General features: G+C 42.5%; 1 protein-coding gene across 3 annotated transcripts in view; it reads left to right on the forward strand.

The window, feature by feature from the left end:
• The first annotated feature begins 520 nt into the window (after positions 1–520).
• The window catches only part of TCEA1 (transcription elongation factor A1), a 44,262-nt gene continuing 22,822 nt past the window's right edge, over positions 521–21,960 (forward strand). Inside the window, exons 1-7 of one of the 3 annotated variants that reach the window (XM_075826243.1) lie at positions 521–621; positions 4,481–4,543; positions 6,595–6,700; positions 7,096–7,183; positions 12,154–12,305; positions 19,300–19,356; positions 20,861–21,015. In XM_075826243.1, coding sequence (XP_075682358.1) covers positions 4,523–4,543; positions 6,595–6,700; positions 7,096–7,183; positions 12,154–12,305; positions 19,300–19,356; positions 20,861–21,015 — 579 coding nt within the window. In that variant the 5' untranslated portion in view covers positions 521–621; positions 4,481–4,522. Of the gene's footprint in view, positions 817–4,480; positions 4,544–6,594; positions 6,701–7,095; positions 7,184–12,153; positions 12,306–19,299; positions 19,357–20,860; positions 21,016–21,960 lie in introns of all 3 variants that reach the window. The other 2 variants (XM_075826241.1, XM_075826242.1) reach the window with 2 other exon arrangements.

The following is a 21,960-nucleotide window of genomic DNA, read 5'->3' on the forward strand; positions in this document are numbered from 1 at the left end:
GTTTTGCGCCTGGCGTATTGTTATGGCCATATTTGTGTCTGCCATTTTGTCAGGTTGTATTTATAGATTGCACTTTTGTTATGGGAGACTTGTGGCTGGCACACTCACGGGTGCCACTATGGCACAAAAAAATGGGCCCACAAAAAAATTGCCACTTTTATGCTCACATCTGCATTAATTGGGCTTTCCGCCACTTTAGATGGCAAGAGTAGTGCGGCATGTACGTTGGAAGCCATGACGCAAGAGTGAACAAAGCCTAAAGTCTGGCATTGCCCTCTGTTTTATCTCTAATGCTGTCAATTTATGTTATTGCTGGGGGAAAAAAGTAAATATATTGAATCCTGGGAACTGCTAATGCAATCCCTCAGTGTATCATGCATGGGCGCTGTAGCTACAACAGTTGTAGTCTGATCTACTTGTAGCATGGAGCTGGTACAATGCGCTTCTACCTCCAGACGCTAGGTGGCGCACCGACATTTGAGACTCCTAGATGAACGTTAGGTGAATTGGGTGGAGCTGAGACTCCGTCGTGCCGTAACAGGAAGAGGCAGAGCCGGAGTTCAATGACAACATAGCAGTGGCTTCGCTTTTCAGCACTGTCGGGAACAGCTTCCGGCCGGGGTGTGTGAGGACGCGCTAAGCGGGAAATTATCTGTTTTGCCGAACGTTGTTTTTTTTTTTTTTTGCTGCTCGGGGGGTGTGTGAGCGGTACTGGTGTTCGGGGAGCAGGGCAGATCCAACATGAGCGCGCTCGGCGGGGAGGAGATCATCCGTATCGCGAAGAAGATGGAGCGGATGGTGCAGAAGAAGAACACGGTCAGTGCTGCTCACTTTATGGCCGACACGTGAGCGGCTGGAGTGCGTGCTGCCTGCTGGAGAGACGCGGCCTGCACTGGCGGGTCACTGCTGATGTTTATTATACGGTGTAACGATCATCTCCGGGCACCGGATAACGTGGTCACAGAAGATCGGCTACAGGAGAAGCACGCATGCGTCATCCAGGCCTTTATATCATATTCATCACCGGAAAATCTGGCCGCCTTCTTGGTTGATGCTACGTTAATACAGAAGGACATTGCTGTAATGATAGTTCATCAATACAGCGCTGTTATCTGTAATACCCCTCCAGCAGAGTATAGGCTGCTGTTTATGGTGGTCTGTGAACCTCAGGCTGGTAGTATTACTGAAGAGGTTTACATTATCAACAATTTCTTCATAATCGTAGTAGAATTATTCCCTAATGCCAGCTCTGTTCACACTGGCGTTATTGCCGCTTCGTCGGAAAGTCCAGTATTTTTGACAGCAAGCATTGCGCCGTCTGCTGCGCTGTTCACACATACAAAAATACCACATACCTTGCGGGTCTAATTAGAAGTCAGTGGTGTTCATGAGTATCTGTCTGACAATGGAGTTTGAAGTCTGCAGGTAATGGCAGCCTGTATTCTGTATACCTTGTTTAATGGAGCTGTTAGTGTCAGTCATCACATCGTGCCCCATCACAGAATACAGGCTGCCGTCAGTGTGACTAGTCTGCAGTCATCACATCGTGCTCCAAATCACAGAATACAGGCTGCCGTCAGTGTGACTAGTCTGCAGTCATCACATCGTGCCCCATCACAGAATACAGGCTGCCGTCAGTGTGACTAGTCTGCAGTCATCACATCGTGCTCCATCACAGAATACAGGCTGCCGTCAGTGTGACTAGTCTGCGTGCTTATTGTTGGTCTGGCTGCGGTTTATAAAGGGAGCGATGACCAGTGATAACGTCAGGGGGTTGCTCTTGATGTAGTTCTCTAGTTTAATAAAATTGTCCATATGACGCCGCATCAAGCAGCCATGTGTTGTCCAGGACTACTGCATATATCTGTGTGTGTGTGTGTGTGTGTGTGTGTATATATTGTCATACATGAATGCCCTGGATGGTGCGGTTATGTGATGTCATGTGCTTGTGTTGTGCTCTCCGTTGTATTGTTTACACTCTGATCACCTCTTTTCGGCTCTGTTTACATCACGTTTAAGCCTTACATTTGGGGTATATTCTGGGAAAAGCTCCCGGTGTATATGCCAAACGTACTCATTGGTCTCCAGTGAGTGAGCGGAGCCCTAAGGAGTGGCCGCTGTCAGGCGGGTATCCGTCACTATACCTTTTTTTGTTTTTTCTGTATATAAAAGTGTAATCTACTGCGCATTTCTATGCGGATGCATCCTGTGTGGTATATTTTCTTTTTTAATACATGGGAGCCTATGTATGTCACTGTACGCCTATACCGTGGCGTACTTCAGAGTCTTGTGTCAGAGGTGCAATACACCTGACGGAAGGCTGACGTGATGTGAACAGAGCCTTAGTGTGTTTATCCATAGCAAGCAGTTCTTCTGAATTGTAGCAGAGCTGGCTCATGTTTAAATGCCTTTAAGCCTTGTTCACACAGTGCAGATTTTGCATGCATCTTCTGAACCAAAACCAGCAACGAAACCTAAACAGAAGAAATATATAAAGGAAGGCCTCATAATTCTGCTCTCCTGGATCCAATTCTGGTTTTGGCATAAAAAAAATGCAGGCAAAATCTGCAGTGAATATGCACTGTGTGAACAAGGCCTTAGGGTAAAAACGCACAGTGCGGCAGCACTCGCAGCCAAATCCATGCCCCCATGCAGTGGCAAATGGCTGATCAATTTCGCTCTATCGTGCAGCCATTCACCCCACATGGGGGCTTTGTTTCGGCTGCTTGCAGGTGCCACCTGCTATGTTCTTACCCTTAGGCCTTATTCACACGAACCTGAAGTGCTCCCGTGTGCCGTGCGCGATTTGCACGCATCCATTGACTTCAATGGGTGCGTGCTGCGCGAAACACGGGCAAATATAGGACACATGGTGAGTTTTACGCAGCGCTCACACGCTGCGTGAAAATCACTGGCAGCCTGAACGTCCCATAGCCTAACATAGATCCGTGCGACGCGCGTGATTTTTACTCGCGTAATATACGTACGTGTGAATAAGGCCTTATAAGCAGATAAAAGTTACATTAAATTGCTTGTGCAAATGTTGCAGAATTCTCATGTACTATAATCCTGGTCCATGTCTCATCGGTCTCTGTGAAGCCATCATGTCTGTACATGGGCCTGAGATCATATGTAATGTGACTGCATGAAGACTGAGCCGACATGCAGGAGGATTGCAGTACATACACTGACCACCGGAGCTTCTCTACCTGCAGCGTTGCTGTTACCGCCATCTGTTTGCCATGCACGTTTGAAGAGTTTTGCCAATAGCTTTCCCCAGACATGTGTAACTGTATTCCTGTACATGATCTACACCTGCCACTGACTACCGTGTGCCCGCTCCATACTAAAGGGGTTATCTGGGTACTTAATGGCTGCGTATGTCCTGAAATAAAAACAGCACAAACATATCCATTCCCCCGGTGGTCCAGCGCATACGCTACGGCGGCCCTTCCAGTGATTTACATGTATGCGTCATGTGACCACTGCAGCCAATCGAAGGGCTCAGTAGTGATAAATCGTACTTGTGGCGTCATGCCAGGAATAAATCACATTACCGCTGAGCCCTCTGTTTAGCTGCAGCTGTCACATGCTGCTTGCGTGTGAACAATTATGTTCACACGCAGTGTTTAAGACGTATTTTGGGGCGTTTACGCCTCAAAAAACGGAAGCTGAACGCCTACAAACATCTGCCCATTGAAATCAATGGGAAAAATAGCGTGTAGTTCATACGGGGCGTCTTTTTTTTTACGCCACTGTTTTAATAAACGGAGCGTAAAAAGACACTCTGTAAACAGAAGTAGCATGTCACTTCTTGGGGCGTTTTTTGGAGCTAATTTTCCATTGAACACTATGAAAAACACCTGAAAAGAAGCGGCAAATTCATTTTTAGCTTAAACGCCTGATAATCACGGAGCGGTTTTCGAGGGAAAACCGTTCCTATTTTCAGACGTTTTTGAGTTTGCGTGTGAACATACCCTTACAATGAGGGACGCTGGAGCGTTCGCGCTGGATCGCCTGGAGGAAGGACTGATGAGTACGGTGTTCTTGTTTTTTTTTATTGTTCAGGGACACTTGAAAATGATGAATCGGATAACCCCGTTAAAGCATGGTCTTGGTGGCCAGCGGCTGCAGGAGGTCTTGTGTGCTACACGTCCATACAGGCAGTGACTATGGAAGACATATGTCCATAGAAAGCAATGTATGTTTAGTGTCGTCACACTACATGTATTCACTACTTCTAGCTATATTTGCCAAAACTTGATGAATATTATTGGCATAAACCATCAGTGTGGGTCCCACCGCTGACACCTCCACTCATGTCTAAAACATATGCAGTCTTTAATCCCCATGACTACAATTCGCATATGACAGTCTGACGTTGATATCATTTCTATATTTTTAGTTAAACTTGCTTCTATGATGTTTTGTAATTTTTTTTTTATTTTTCATTTTTCCTGTTACGTTTTTTTTTTTATAGGCTGGGGCTTTAGATTTACTAAAAGAACTTAAAAACCTTCCAATGACTTTGGAGCTTCTTCAGGTAAGTTTCAGAACTGCATACACCGATATCTACGGATCTGTAGAGCGACCGCATGTTATACGCAGTCACTGAAAGTTCCATAGACGATGACAGTATAAATAGTCTGCAAAACTGGGCCCTTGCCAATAGCCCCCCAAAAAAATTGATTGAGCCCGACAGCACAATATCACTTAACCCCTAGGTGCACCACGACGCAACTGTACGTCCGGGTGGCCAGTGTCTTAGCGCACGAGGACGTACAGTTACTGCGAGGTTCCCGGTGCACTGTTGGCGACATTGGGAACCGGGAGGCCAGCTGTCCCGACAGCTCACACTCCACTGCGATCGCCGCATTTAGGGGGTCCCCATGCAATTGTGGTGGTTGTGATGGCATTCGGAAGCCAGACAACGGCCTCCGTGTCTGCCATGTATGGAAGCCTATGATGACCAGCCTCCAGCTGGTCCTCGTAGACTTACTGTCAGAGTGATTGTGACGTCACACTAACCATTGCAATACATTACTACTAGGTAGTGTAATGTATTCTAGCAGCGCTCAGTGCTGCAGGGCAAAAAAAAAAAAAAAGGTTTAAAAAAAGTTTATAAAAATGTTTTACAAAAGTGTAAAAATAAAATTTGTTTTTTTTCTATAATTTTATTATCGGATGAAAATGTTACAGTACACGTACTTGGTATCACCACGTTCGTAATGACCCAAACTATAAAACTGTTATTTTTCCCGCACGGTGAACACCGAAAAAAAATAATCGGAAAACTATGCCAGAATCGCTTTTTTTTCCTCGGCACCACACCTCCCAAAACATAGAATTAAAACTGATCTAAGAGTCGCATGTACCCCAAAATAGTACCAATAAAAGCTACAACCCGTCCCGCAAAAAACAAACCCTTATGACGCTTTTTTGACTGAAAAATAAAAAAGTTACGGCTCTCAGAATATGGTGACACAAAAACGAAATTATTTTATAAAGAAGTGATTTTATTGTGCAAACGCTGCAAAACATAAAAAAAACGATATACATATGGTATCGCCGTAATCGTACCGACCCGCAGTATAAATGAAGACTGATGTTTTATATGAACGCCATAAGAATTAAAGAATTTAAACCGCCAAAATTACTGTTTTTCTGGTCACCTTATCTCTAAATAAAGTGATCAAAAAGTTGTATGTATCAATAAAAACGAAAGCTCGTCCTGCCAAAAGTGAGCCCTCACAAAAAAATAAGTTATCGCTCTCAGAATGTTGATACTAAACAATTATTTATTTTATTTTTTTAACAAATAGTTGTTTTTTTCTTTGTAAAAGTAGAATATATTAAAAAAAACTATATACATTTGGTATCACCGTAATCGTATTGACCCGCAGTATAAAGTGAAGTTGTCTTTTTTTACTGGACGGTGAAAGCGGTAAAAACGAAACCCAAAAACAATGGAGGAATCAGTTTTTTCCCAATTTTCACCCCCGCAAAGAATTTTATTTTCAGTTTCCCAGTACATTATATGGCACTTTAAATGGTGTCAATAGAAACAAAAAACCTGTGGGGTCAAAATGCTGTCTATACCCCTAGAAAAATTCCTTGAGGGGTGTTGTTTCCAAAATGGGGTCACTTTTGGGGTTTCCACTGTTTTGGCACCACAAGACCTCCTCAGACATGGTGCCTAAAATATAATCTAAAAAAAGTCTCCGCCAACACCAGCGTATATGGACATCAATATATTTCCTGTCCTTCTCTACTTCATAGAAATAAGTTCTGTATTTATCAATTACACAAACAAATAAGGAAAATACTAGCACGTCGGTGATCACGTCCAGTTACTTTAGTTTTTTTTTCTGGTTGATGTATCTTCAAATCGCTGGTTTAAAAACTATAAAATGTTTTGTCTGTCCTGGACATTAAATTCAACGGCTCAACTGCGAAGTCACACGATTGTTGTCGCCCCCGGGTCTGTCTTTCTGATGGTGCTCGTACTCATGTTCTTGCGCATTCATACTCTGATATTTAGTGTTGTAAATAATTTTTATTCTTAGCAGAACATTTTCATTTTGTTTTCTATAGTCTACCCGCATTGGAATGTCTGTAAACGCCATCCGTAAACAAAGCTCAGATGAGGATGTGACATCTCTAGCCAAATCCCTCATCAAATCCTGGAAAAAACTGCTCGGTAACACAAACCTTCGTTTACAAATATGTTCTAATGTCAAATCTGGATGTCTCATCCCTGTAGTAACATTTATCTACTTGCTGTACAGACATGCGAGCTGTTATGTGTTCTTTTGTGTAACAAGGTGGCGTTCTTGCTTGCTAATCGCATGCGGTTGTTTTTTATCAATGTCCGGAGGCTTTTTCTGCAGTTATTTGCATCCGTGTCTATTCCTTGTGCTTAGATCCCAGTTGTTTGTACCTAATATTGGATTGAGGTTTCATTCATCTCCTCCTGGTTTGTGGTGAAATATATTTATATGTTATTTCTCTTTCTAAACCTCTGCATGGTAAATGGGTAAATAAAGCGTTTATAAGCTGCTTATTTTATATATTTATTTTCTACACTATATATAGATGGCCCATCAGCCGAAAAAGATACAGAGGAAAAGAAGAAAGAGCAGCCCCCACCTGCGCAAAACAGTCCTGAAGCAAAGGAAGAGAGGTATTCTGACCAGGCTTTTATTCCTGGTTATATCTAGGCTTAAAGAGGCTCTGTCACCAGATTTTGCAACCCCTATCTGCTATTGCAGCAGATCGGCGCTGCAATGTAGATTACAGTAACGTTTTTATTTTAAAAAAACGAGCATTTTTGGCCAAGTTATGACCATTTTTGTAGTTATGCAAATGAGGCTTGCAAAAGTCCAAGTGGGTGTGTTTAAAAGTACAAGTCCAAGTGGGTGTGTATTATGTGCGTACATCGGGGCGTTTTTAATACTTTTACTAGCTGGGCGCTCTGAAGAGAAGTAACATCCTCTTCTCTTCAGAACGCCCAGCTTCTGACAGTGCAGATCTGTGACGTCACTCACAGGTCCTGCATCGTGACGGCCACATCGGCAGCAGAGGCTACAGTTGATTCTGCAGCAGCATCAGCGTTTGCAGGTAAGATCGACTTACCTGCAAACGCTGATGCTGCTGCAGAATCAACTGTAGCCTCTGCTGCCGATGTGGCCGTCACGATGCAGGACCTGTGAGTGACGTCACAGATCTGCACTGTCACAAGCTGGGCGTTCTGAAGAGAAGAGGATGTTACTTCTCATCAGAGCGCCCAGCTAGTGAAAGTATTAAAAACGCCCCGATGTACACACATAATACACACCCACTTGGACTTGTACTTTTAAACACACCCACTTGGACTTTTGCAAGCCTCATTTGCATAATTACAAAAATGGTCATAACTTGGCCAAAAATGCTCGTTTTTTAAAAATAAAAACGTTACTGTAATCTACATTGCAGCGCCTATCTGCTGCAATAGCAGATAGGGGTTGCAAAATCTGGTGACAGAGCCTCTTTAATATTAGAGGAACATTTCAGTCAAGACTTTAGAAGGATTGAATTCAGAGATTTCCAACCGGATATGCCATAAATGTCCGGTACAGATATGTCCACCTTAGCTTTGCTCAAATTTTGTTAAGGACTCTTAATTTCTCATCAAACCAATTTAATAAAATATTGCGACATGCCAGCAAAACCCGTAACAGGGTTCAAGACACATCACAACTCCTGGGTGGCCACATATAGCATAGACATCTCGTGACAAAGCATCACAAAATCATGTTTTTTTGGGGGGGGTTTTCTTCAAAGCTGGTCATTTTGTGCTCGGGATATGCTGAGCAAAGAAAGGACACATCTGTAGATGCGGTAACCACACCTATCTACCGTGCGGTCGTCCGCCGACCACGTCCCACCAGGTGTGGTGGCCTCTGGCTACTGTGCTATTCTGTTTCTGTATTTTCCATTCACTTCTATGCGAGTCACAGAAACTGTGTAGGACGGCTGTTTCCGGAAACCTGTCCTGCTGTGCACTGCTTCTGTCTGGATGCAGTAGTCGGAGGGAGATTGTTGCAGGTCCCACGGTTGGGACCCGCATCTCTGACGTTTATGGCATATCCTGTAGATATGCCATAAATGTCGGACATGACACAATCCCTTTTAAAGAAACCGGTTTCTGTTGTCAATGACTACGAATTGACATGGAGAGAGGAAGATGATCACAGCACCGGAGAGAATATTTGATGTAATATGATGGGTGCTAAGCCTTTGCAGGAACCTGATCCAAGGATCTACAAATGGAAACCACAATTTTCAAGGAACAAGGCAGCACAAGGATGTGCTGCCTTGTTCCTTGAAAATTGTTGTTACCAACTGAAATGGACATCAGTGTCGGTCTCTCTTCCATACAAAATGTTCCATAGGTGAACATTAGAAATGTCAATGAGCACTGCTGAATCAAGTGCATTGTGACGTTTATTTTTAATTTTGTGAATGGAAAAGAAAATAACATTGCAGTGAAGGCCCTTTTACACTGGCCACTTATAGGGCAAACGTGCGTTCACAGAACACTCATTCCAGATAATTGCCCTGTGTAAACAGGGCACGATCATCCGATGAATGAGCAAACGCTCGTTCATCAGCTGATCGCATAATTTTATATGCTGAAAATATTAACGTTGTCGGCAGCACATCTCCCTGTGTAAACGGGCAAACGCTCGTTCATCTGCTGTTCGTATCATTTTAAAAAAGTGAAATATTATTGTTGAAGGCAGCACATCTCCTTGTATAAACAGGGAGACCCGCTGACGTCGTGATGATGTAAGGGGATGAGCGATCGGTGTCCCCATACATTGCTCCTTGTGACAGGAGCAGACCAGCGGTGATCAACGATGTCTTGTTGTTCGATGCTTCGGCCGGAGTAATAGGAGCTTTAGATTATGATCTTCCATAATCTTCCTGGAGAACCCTTTATCTCAATGATACAGATCAAGGAACAGCAAGGATAAATCTTGTTTTGACTGCTACACACCACATAGGTTGCAGCTGAACTTAAAATGGCTACAGTATGTGTGTGTTTTTTTGTTTTTTGATTTTTCAGCTCTTAATAAGCCCGTGAGTGAGTTCTGCACATTTCAACTGACACTCTGGTCATGAGCTTCAACCCCTATCCTGTCTTCACCTTAAAGAGGCTCTGTCACCACATTATAAGTGCCCTATCTCCTACATAATGTGATTGGCGCTGTAATGTAGATAACAGCAGTGCTTTTTAAAGGGAATGTGTTGCCAGCAAAACATGTTTTTTGTTTTTTTTTTTAGTTCAACAATTAGTGTGTAGGTGATTAAACATTGTTCTAATTTTTTTTTTTTTTTTCACAAGTCAGAAAATATTATAAATTGGATTCTAATTTATAATATTTTCCATTGCTGGTCACTAGATGGAGCCATTCCCAAAATTGCAGCATTGCATGTGGTAAAGCAACCACATTGCTTTATGCTGCAAAATTGGGTAAAAATCCCTCGCTCTAGTGAGCTCTCAGAATCCCCCCCTCCTTTATCCTGGCTAGTGCCGGGAGAAACGAGGGGTTTGAACGGTCTAACCTCCTACACTGTGTCGCCATTTTTTGAGCTAACACACAGTGTAGAAGGTTTACATACAGTAGTAAACACACACTGAAACACGAACATACATAGAAATAACTTACCTGCTCCAGTCGCCGCCACTCCCTCCGGTCCGTCCGCTCCGTCTGCTGCCGCTGCTCCATGTGCACAAGTCCGGAAGCCGCGACCGGAAGTAGTAATCTTACTGTCCGGCCGCGACTTCCGGTCCACAGGAAAATGGCGCCGGACGGCGCGCATTTCAAATTGAACTGTGTGGGAGCGGCGCATGCGCCGTTCCCACACAGCGGCGTACACGATAGTGGATGGAACGGGCCCCGTTCGCAGTCCCTATGGGACTGGAGCTGCCGTATTCCATGTCTGTATGTGTCGTTAATCGACACATACAGAAATGGAAAAAAAAATGGCAGGCCCCATAGGGAAGAAAAAGTGTAAAAATAAAAAAAAGTAACACACAAACACACAAATGAATCCAAACGTTTTTAATAAAGCACTAACATCTTTAACATATTAAAAATTTTTTTTGGGTGACACTGTTCCTTTAATTAGAAAAACGATCAATTGTTAAAAAGTTAGCACCTATTTTAGATTTAAGCTAATTACTTTCTTAATAGACAACTGGGCGTGTTTTTACCTTTTGACCAAGTGGGTGGTGTAAAGAGAAGTGTATGATACTGACCAATCGGCGTCATACACTTCTCTCCATTCATGTACTCAGCACATTGTGATCTTGCGAGATCACGATGTGCTGTCATTTACGCACACATTAACTTTACTGAAGTGTCTTGAGTGAATAGACATCACCTCCAGCCAGGACACGATGTCTATTCACAATCCCGACACTTCGGTAACGTTTGTGTGCGACTTACTCACACAGCACATCGAGATCACGCTGTGCTGTCATGAAGTCCCACACAAACTTTACCGAAGTGTCGAGAGTGTGAATAGACAAGGAGGCAGCACTTCCAAAACGTAGCAAACCTTTAATCACCCATGCAACGTTTCAATCCCTCAGGACCTTTCTCAAGTATAGCCAAGTGTCATACACTCCTCTTTACAACACCCACTTGGTCAAAAGGTAAAAACAGGCCAAGTTGTCTGTTAAGAAAGTCATTAGCATAAATCTAAAATAGGGCATAACTTGCTCAAAATTGATAGTGTTTTTTTTATTTAGAAAAACTATCTGTTATCTACATTACAGCGCCGATCAGATTATGTAGGCGATGGGGCACTTCTAATGTGGTGACAGAGCCTCTTTAAAGAGAACCTTTCACCTGCCCATACATGGGCAAGAGCTGGAGAGAGGAGAGCGTGTGTACGCGCAGCTCGGAGCTGTGCGTGAATGCGCGTGCACGCTTTCTTCAGCTCTACAGACAAGAACGACAAGACTGATCTCTTGCGAGAGATCACACAGCCTTGTCGTTCCGGTCTGCCGAGAGCTGAAGAGTGAGAACGTGCGCGCACAGCTCCAAGCTGCACGCGCACACTCTTTTCTCTTCTCTCTCCAGCTCTTGTTGTGACACTGTCCGTAGCTGATTGGACAGTGTCACAGCGATGTTACACGCCCCCTTGCCAATTACATGCCCCATTAACGCGGTTATTTAAATATCAGGTGCCCAATATAACGGCACTGATATCTAAATATCGGAGGAGGATAGGAAAAAACGTTAAAGTGCCCCAGGGTTTGTGCAGCCCTGCCTATTACATGCTGCACATGTATGGGCAGGTGAAAGGTTCTCTTTGAGCGTTAAAAAAAAAAAGAAGTAGTAACAAAAATAACTTCTATTCAAAGTGGAAACCATTACTGATAACAGCGAGCCAATAGCAGTAACTCAACTTGTGCTTAACTTGCAGTTTGCGGAATCTACTACATGCAAAATAACACTGGAAAAAAAATGGAATACAAAATGCAACGAGATATATATATATATATAAAATATATATTTATTTATTTTCAAAACTATAGTCCTCTGTTTACAACTAGAAGTTTGGCCGTTAACTGTTTTGCTTTACCTTTATTCTCAGTAGCAGTTCCAGCAGTAGTTCCAGTGGGCGGAAAGAAGATTGCGTAGCCCCTTCTGAAACATTCCTTACATCTTTCCCTCGAGCGCCCATTACATCAGACTCCGTGAGAATCAAGTGTAGAGAGTTGCTTTCTGCAGCTCTCAAAACAGGAGGTGAGTGCTGTAAAAACCGTGGTATTCATTAGATGGCGTCAGAAAGCCACAAGCCGGTGTCACATGTTGTATTGTTCATTCTACTTTCACTTTTCAGATTTAATTCATATTGGCACAGGTCACTTACCTGCTGCATGGGGATTTAGGCTTTGATTCACACCGGATGGAAATGCTGCGGATTTTCCATGCTGAAAATCTGCAGCGAATTACAGTCCCAGCAATGTGTAGGAGATTTGCACAAAGCTCATCCGCATGCTGCTGAACGTTTTCATGGGCGAAAATCTGTTCTGTTCTGGATTCTCACTGCAGATTTCAGCCTTTTCAGTGTAGAAAGGGGGGGGGAGGGGGTCTGCAGCAAATACGCACATAAAACATGCGTATTTTGCTGCGCAAATTCTGCGATTTACGCTGGGGAGTCTCACATGCTGTTTGGCAAACTCGTAACGTGTTTTTCTTGTAGCAATTGCTTTTTTTTTTCTGGCCACTCTTCCATAAGGCTCCACTCTGGAGTGTAGGGCTCATAACCGTCCTATGGCGATTGTATACTGATGGACTCCTCACGTGTATGCCACCCTTGGAGCTTCTTCAGTGTTATCCTCTGTGTCTTTGAATCTCTGATTAATGCCCTCCTTGTCTGGTCTGTGAGTTTTGGTGGGCGGCCTTGTATTGTCAGGCTTGTAGTTGTGCCATATCTTTCCATTTTGCCACATTGGATTTTATGTTGCTCCGTGGGATATTCAAAGTTTTGGATATTTGTTTCTAGCCCAACCCTGATCTCTACTTCTCCACAACTTTGTCTCTGATCTGTTTGGAGAGCTCCTTGGTATTCTTGCTTACTGGGGTTACAGACACGGAGGCTTTTCAGAACAGGGGAATGTTTTGTATATTGACATCATGTGACACTTTTGCACACTCCCCTGTTCAGCTAATTATGTGACTTCTGAAGTTAATTGCTTTGACAAGACCTTATTTAGGGGTTTATAACTTTTCAGGTTTTCTGTGTTAGTATTTGTTTTTTTTTTGTTTGTTTTTTTTTTTTAACTCCACTTTAACAATTTGTAATTTTTTTTTATGGTCCAATACATTAAAATCAAATTTAAAATCCATTTTATTTTTCTAATTTTAGTTCTTTATTTAATACTTTCATAAGGCACCATAGCTGACACAACGCTTATTGTTTTCTTTTTATGCAGAAGGTGCTGAAGGTGGCCCTTGATGACAGGAAATGTATATTTTCTAACGTTCGAAATATATTTAGTATCATATGAGTATACAGCAGGATCATGGCACAGCTTGGAATACTTGTTCCTTCTGATCTGGGAGGCTATGGCTTAAACTTTTATTTTTCAGAGGAGTTGTGCATCTCTGGCTCTGCTTGGCACAGATTTTTGGCTACAAACATGAATTTTTAGGCTTTTTATTTTTTTACACACCATTACTCTGACAAAATTACCGCTCGCTCCTCCTTTCTGCACTTTCCCGTAGAGAGGAGGAGATTGAATTCAGCGGCAGTTGAGCATGCACACTGACGGTCCATTCAAAGTCTATGGTAATGACGGAAACTGCTGAGTACAGCGCTATGCAGCGAGAATAGACACTGAATGGAACGGCAGACGCTTGCTCGATCGCCACTTCATTTAAGCTCCTTACTGCTATCCAACATTGAGGATGAACAGATGGCAATTTTGTATTAAAGTTTAAAAATAATGCTTATTCTTGTTTGTGGTTAATAGCCTGGCACAAGCAGAGCCGGAGGTGCTTCCTGACTTCAAATGAGTGTGTAATGATGGGGGTAGGGAAACACAGTGAGCCCTAATCTACTAACCACTCAGTCCCTGCCTCCTTGCAACGACCCGCCCTAGGCGACGGGGTACAACTGGGCGACGGTCCCTACGCTCAGTAGGTGCACGACAGACAAGGGGACACAAGCAAAGGGAAATGGGGCAGTTGGCCACGGCAACACCGTGAGCAACAAGAGAGGTGAACGAGCCGAGTCAAACCAGGAGTGTACGAGGTACCAAACGCAGAGCAGGAGAGTAGTCAGTAAGCCGGGGTCAGTATGAAGCAAGGTCAAATAGCTAGAAGCTGCAGCAAGGCCAGGAAACCACACGAGAAGAATCACAAGCAAAGGAGGAACAGGAAAGGTAGGTATAAATAGACAGAGGGCGGGAGCTAGCTCCGTCTGGCCAGGCTGCGATAGGCTCTCCCACTCCTAAGCCTGCCATCCTGAGTGGTGGAAGATGGAGTCAGTCTCAGAGACATAGACCCAGGTGCAGACTGATTACCCATGGGCGTATACACAGAAGTTGTGCCTGGCAGATCCTTTACAGAGTGCTGCAACCCCCCACATATTGCACCTAAAGCTGCGCCCACTATCATTTGTAAACCACAACAAGTGTTTCACGTCCTGACGTATTGCGTATGTCCTTGGAAGTGAAAGGGTTATAAAGATGCTTTATATTTTTAATAGACATTAACCCCTTAAGGACACAGCCTATTTTGGCCTTGTGGCACAGCCGATTTTTGCAAATCTGACGTGTCACTTTTTGTGGTAATAACTCCGGAATGCTTTTGCCTATCCTAGCGATTCTGAGATTGTTTTCTCGTGACATGTTGTACTTTATGATACTGAAAAAATTTCGTCGTTAAATTCAGTATTTATTTGTAAAAAACACCAAAATTTTGAGAAAATTTGCAAAAATCTGCATTTTTCTAAATCTGCTTGTAAAACAGATCGTAATACCACACAAAATATTTACTAGTTAACATTTCCCATATGTGTACTTTATATTTGCATCATTTTTTGAACGTGCTTTTATTTTTCTATGACGTTACAAGGCTTAGAACTTTAGCTGCAATTTCTCATATTTTCAAGAAAATTTCAAAAGGCTATTTTTTCAGGGACCAGTTCAGTTCTGAAGTGGCTTTGAGGGCCTTATATATTAGAAACCCCCTATAAAACACCCATTTAAAAAACTGCACCCCTCAAAGTATTCAAAACCACATTCAGTTTTTTTTTTTAACCCTTTAGGCATTTCACAGGAAATAAAGCAAAGTAGAGGTGAAATGTTCAAATTTCAATTTTTTTTTTTGCTCAATTCATTTGTACTACAGTTTTTTCTGTAACACAGAAGGTTTTACCCAAGAAATGCAACTCAATATTTATTGCCCAGATTCTGCAATTTTTAGAAATATCCCACATGTGGCCCTAGTGTGGTAATGGACTGAAATACCGGCCTCCGAAGCAAAGGAGCACCTGGTGGATTTTGGGGCCTCTATTTTATTAGAATATATTTTAGGCACCATGTCAGGTTTGAAGAGGTCTTGTGGTGCCAAAACAGTGGAAACCCCCCAAAAGTGACCCCATTTTGGAAACTACACCCCTCAAGGAATTTTTCAAGAGGTATAGTTAGCATTTTTAGCCCAGAGGTTTTTTGCTAAATTTATTGGAACTGGTCTGTGAAAATGAAAATCTACTTTTTTTCTGAAAAAACATACGATGTTTTAGTTTTTACAAGGAATAAAGGAGAAAAAGCACCCCAATATTTGTAAAGCAATGTCTCCCGATTACGGCAATACCCCATATGTGGTAATAAACTGCTGTTTGGACCCACGGCAGGGCTCAGAAGGGAACGAGGGCCATTTTGGATTTTGGAGCGCAGATTTTGCTGGAATGGTTTTCGGTGCCATGTCGTGTTTGCAAAGCCCTGGAGGGACCATAACAGTGGAAACTCCCCAAAAGTGACCCCATTTTGGAAACTACACCCCTCAAGGAATTTTTCTAGGGGTGTAGTGTACATATTTTTTGCTGAATTTATGGGACTTATGCCGTGAAATTGAAAATCTAAATTTTTTTCTAATAAAATGTAGTTTTAGCTCAGATTTTTTTTCATTTTTACAACAGATAAAGGAGAAAAAACACCCCAATATTTGTAAAGCAAACTCTTCTGAGCACAGCAATACCCCATATGTGGTAATAAACTGCTGTTTGGACACATGGCGGAAGTTAGAAAGGACGGAGCGCCATTTGACTTTTGGAGCTCAAGTTTTGCTGGAATGGTTTGCGGCCCCATGTCACATTTGCAAAGCCACTGAGGGGCCAAAATAGTGCAAACCCGGCAAAAGTGACCCCATTTGGGAAACTATACCCCTCGTGGAATTTATCTAGCGGTATAGTGAGCATTTTGACCCCACAGTTTTTTTGCTGAATTATTGGGATTATGCAGTGAAAATGAAAATCTACATTCTTTCCACTAAAATGTTGAATTGTTTTCATTTTCACAAGGAATAAAGGAGAAAAAGTGCCCCAACAATTGTAAAGCAATTTCTCCCGAGTACGGCAATACCCCATATGTGGTTATAAACTGCTGCTTGGATACACCGCAGGGCTCAGAATTGCAGGAGTGCTACTTGGCATGTAGATTTTGGTTGATTGTTTTTGGGCGCCATGTCGCATTTGCAGAGCCCCTGAAGTACCCGTACAGTAGAAACCCCTTAGAAGTGACTCCATTTTGGAAACTTTACCCCTCAGGGTAATCATCTAGGGGTGTACTCAGCATTTTGATCCCACAGGTGTTTCATAGATTGTTTTAGAATGAGGCAGTGAAAATGAAAAATTATTTTTTTCCCCAAAATATGTAGTTTTGCACCCAATTTTTTTTTCCCACAAGGGGTAATAGGAGAAAAAACAACACATCATTTGTTACCCAATTTCTCCCGAGTACGGCAATACCCCATGTGTGGCCCTAAACTGCTGTTTGGGCACATGGCAGAGCTCAAAATGGAAGGCGTGCCACGTGTCTTTTAGAGCACAGATTTTGCTGGACTGGTATATGGGCGCCATGTCGCATTTTCAGAGCGTACTTCGGTACCAGAGTAGAGTGTAAAATCATGAGAAGTGACCCCATTTTGTAAACTACACCCCTCAAGGCATTTATCATTTGCCTGGTCATATGACAGGGCTTAGGAGTGAAAGGCGCATGTGAGACCTATTTTGGCGATTTTCGCAGCATTAGCCCACAACGGCAGGGCTCTGAGGTCAAATAGTAAAACAAACCCCCAAGTAGTGACCCCCATTTTGAAAACTGAACCCCTCAAGGCATTTTGACCACACAGGTTTTTATCTGCTTTTGGACACTTTGCACATTTTGCATCGCCATATTCTGAGAGCCAAAACGTCTTTATTTTTTCCCCACCGGAGCTGTGTGAGGGCTTATTTGTTGCGGGACAATCTGTAGATTTAATTGGTACCATTTTGGGGTACATGCGATTTTTATTTTTTATTTATTTTTTTTGGATCACTTTGTATTTCATTTTTTTTGGCAAGCAAGGTGACCAAAAACCTGCAATTCTGATGTTTTTTATTTCTTTTTTTTCGGCGTTCGCCATGCGCTATGAATGACAATTTTACGTTATTCTGCGGGTCGGTACGATTACGGCGATACCAGATGTATATAGTTTATCTTATGCTTTGAAGCGTCTGCACGATAAAATCACTTTTGTTTCAAATGTATTTTTGGTGTCGCCAGATTCTGAGAGCCATAACTTTTTTATTTTTCCGTCAAAAAAGCGGTGGGAGGGCTTGTTTTTTGCAGGACGGGCTGCATTTTTTAATGGTATAATTTTGGGGTACATGCAACTTTTAGATCCCTTTTTTTTTATTCTGTTTTGCGAGGGGTAGTGACTAACAAACAGCGATTCTGGAATAGTTTTTTTAATTTTTTTACGGTGTTCACCGTACGGGTAAAATAGCGTGATATTTTTATAGTTGGGGTCGTTACGGACGTGGGGATACCACATATGTGTACTTTTTTTTTGTTTTTTGTTTTTTCCTATAATAAAAGACTTATTATAGGAAAAAAGGCTGTTATAGTGTTTTTTTAACATGAAACTTATTTTTTTTTACTTTTTTTTTACAAAATTTTTATTAACTTGTTAACTTTTTTTTTTTTTTTTTTGTCCCACTAGGGAACTTGAAGGCATGAAGCCCTGATCGCTATTCTAATACACTGCACTACCTACATAGTGCAGTGTATTAGAGCTGTCAGCTATTCACTGACAGCAAGCCTATTAGGCTTCACCTCCCGGCGGGGCCTAATAGGCTTCCGTACTAGGAAGCGATTGTTAGGCTATGGTTGCCATAGCAACCATCGGAACACCCGCGGGTGCCGATGGTTGTCATTAGCAACCATAGGGTACGATCTAATCACTTAGATGCAGCGATAGCTGCATCTAAGGGATTAAACGGCCGGATCGGAGCCTTGCTCCGGTCCTGGCCGTTAGGGCACGATGTCAGCTGTGACAAGCAGCTGACACCCGCGCCCGTGGCAACCATCATGGTTGCCGACAGGCTACAAGACACTTCGATGCATCGATCACGTTAATCGATGCATCGAAGGGGTTAATCGGCCGGATCGGAGTCTAGCTCCGGTCCTGGCCGTTGCAGAGGGGCGTCGGACAGCTGATTCCCGGCGGTGATAGCGCTGGCTCACGTCATGGAGCTGTGATTGGTCAGTCTGCTTTGACTGACCAATCACAGCGATCGCCGGCAGGAGACCGCTGTGAATGGTCCCCTGCCGTCTTACTGTGCCGGTCAACTGTCATAAACAGTTGACGGCACAGTTCTGTCACCTTGTCCTTTGACAGGGTGACAGAAATTAGCCAGGACGCGCCGGTACGTCCCTGTGCCTTAAAGCAGTTCAATGCAGGACGTACCGGTGCGTCATGGTGCGCTAAGGGGTTAAAGGAATTATATACTAAATATATTCTACTATGGGTGGCACTCCAGTTTGCCTTGTGGCTGCGATTCTCGACTTCCTTAGATACATACCCTTAAAAATCATGAAGGACGCTGCTAGGTGGTTTGCTCTGTATACAGTTGTATTTGGCTTCTGTTGTCCTCAGTATTGCATATGCTGTACGTGTCTCTCTGCCGGTCTGTGTCTCGGTAATATACATTCCTCAAATGTATTTGCTTTCTATTTCTCCTTTGTAGATGACTACATTACTATTGGAGCGGATGATGAAGAGCTTGGAGCTCAAATTGAAGAAGATATCCTTTTATTATGAGGTTTTGATTATTTCCATGTGATATTAGATCGGGTTTAGCTTGATTTCATGTGCGTTAACTGGTTGCTGACACAGGACGAGAATGCTCGTCCTGAGCTGCGGTTACGTCACGCATTAGGACGAGCATTCTCGTCCTGTGTGACAGCCGTCTCCGCACGCGATCGGGAGCGGGGCAACAGCTGTAATACACAGCCACGGCCCCGCTCTAACAGTTTGAGAGAAGAGAAACATCTCTCCGCCGTTATCCCCTTGAATGCCGCGATAAAAGCAGTTTGCGGCGTTCAAGGAGGGGGATTGCCCTTTGATCGCATCACAGAGAATTCCTGTGACGCGATCAAAGCCCATAACTTGTATGGTCGGACAGTCCAGGGTCCATTGAAGTACCCCAGGGCTGTCTGAGCATATTGTTAGGGCATATATGCCAGTACATTACAGTTAAAAAATCAAAATGAAAAATCCCTTTTATGGGATTAAAATAAAAAGTTAAATGAATGTAAAAAATTTTTTATGTCACATAAAAAACTAAAATACACACATACACATTTTTTTACAATAAATAAGCTTTTTAAAATAGAAGTCCCAAAACATGAAACAATATAGACATATTTGGTATTGCCACGACCGTAACAACCTAAACAACAAATGTATAACATTATTTATGATCGGTGTATGGTGTAAAAAAAATAAATATTAAAACTACAGTGGAACTGTTTTTTTTTTTTTCTTTCTGCATTTTCTCCAAAATAAAAATTTATATAAATTAAGCGATAATGTATTTGTACCAAAAAATGGTACCTAAATAAAGTACAACTCGTCGCACAAAAAAGTCATATGAGTTTCGGGATGCATAGAGGGAAATATAAAAAATGGTTCTGACCTCAAGGCCAAAATTGGCTGTGTCCTTAAGGGGGTAACACAGGACTGTTGACGAGTATTCTCATTATGAGCAGCAGGCAGTCGCCAGATCATGAAAAACATACTCCTCATCCTGGTTGCACAGACACTGCTACTGTGCCCATGCTATCAGGAGCGGGGCAAAGGCAGATATCCGAGAAACCTGCCATGTACCCTTTGAATGCTGGGATTCTGAGGTGGGGGGGCCCCCCCTTTGATCGTGTCACAGGTAAATCCCTGTGATGTGATAGAGACTTATGCCCAGTATGGGCAGAGAGCAGAGGGTCCATTAAAGGACCCCAAGTCTGTCTGACCGACCATGTTTCTTGTTGTTAGGGCATGATTAGGTATAGCTTTACAACTGGCTGTGTACGATTAGTGCATAGGTTAATGTACTGGCATATAGATAAATTAATAAATCTGTCACGTATTTTATGTGTCCCAAGTACGCGTGGTGGATCATGCATGGAGCTGTTTTTTTTTGGTTTTTTTTATTATAATCTAAAGCATTGACTAAGTGTCTCCTGGAATTTGTGCAGCCCTGCATACACATGTTTGCATATGTACTAAGTTATTACTTAACTCCACTGCACCTGTCCACCATGAATTTAAAAACACAGATGCAAAATACAAGAACAGAGTTCGAAGTAGAATTGCCAACTTGAAGGATGCAAAAAATCCCAATTTGAGGCGAAATGTGCTTTGTGGCAACATTGCCCCAGATGTGTTTGCCAGGATGTCAGCAGAGGTGAGTACCAGGGCCTTGGTAAAAAAAATTTTGTACAGAAAGGAAGGTGACAATATGCTCGTTTAATCTTTTACTGACTCTTACACAGAATATTGTTCTCCAGTCTTGTACCTTCTCTTCCATTAGGGATCAATGTAAATGTTAGTCACGGAAAGCAGGTTAACCCCTTCCCTCTTTGGCCACTTTTGTCCTTCCTGACAGAGCCTCATTTTTTCAAATCTGACATGTTTCACTTTATGTGGAAATAACTTTGGAATGCTTTAACCTATCCAAGCGATTCTGAGAATTTTTTTCTCGTGACACATTGGACTTTATGTTACTGGCAAAATTTCTTCGATACAAGTAAATTTAGGTGTTTTTCACATTTAAATACTGAATGTAAGACAGGCAGTTATACCACACAAAATAGTCGCTAATTAACATCCCCCACATGTCTACATTAGATTGACATCGTTTTTTGAACATCCTTTTATTTTTCTAGGACATTACAAGGCTTTGAAATTTAGCAGCAATTTCTCACATTTTCAAGAAAATTTCAAAAGGCTATTTTTACAGGGGCCAGTTCAGTTGTGAAGTGGCTTTGAGGGCCTTATATATTAGAAACCTCCAAAAAGTCACCCCATTTTAAAAACTTCACCCCTCAAAGTATTCAAAACAGCATTTAGAAAGTTTCTTAACCCTTTAGACGTTTCAAAGGAATTAAACCAAAGTAGAGGTGAAATTTACAAATTTCATTATTTGTTGTTGCAGAAATTAATTTTTAATCCATTTTTTTGTAACACAAAGTTTTACCAGAGAAACGCAACTCCATATTTATTACCCAGGTTCTGCAGTTTTAGGAAATAACCCACATGTGGCCCTTGTGTGCTAATGGACTGAAGCACCAGGCTCCGAAGCAAAGGAGCACAGTGGATTTTGGGCCTCCTTTTTATTAGAATATATTTT

Source organism: Rhinoderma darwinii, chromosome 5, assembly GCF_050947455.1.
Source record: "Rhinoderma darwinii isolate aRhiDar2 chromosome 5, aRhiDar2.hap1, whole genome shotgun sequence".
NCBI lineage: Eukaryota > Metazoa > Chordata > Amphibia > Anura > Rhinodermatidae > Rhinoderma > Rhinoderma darwinii.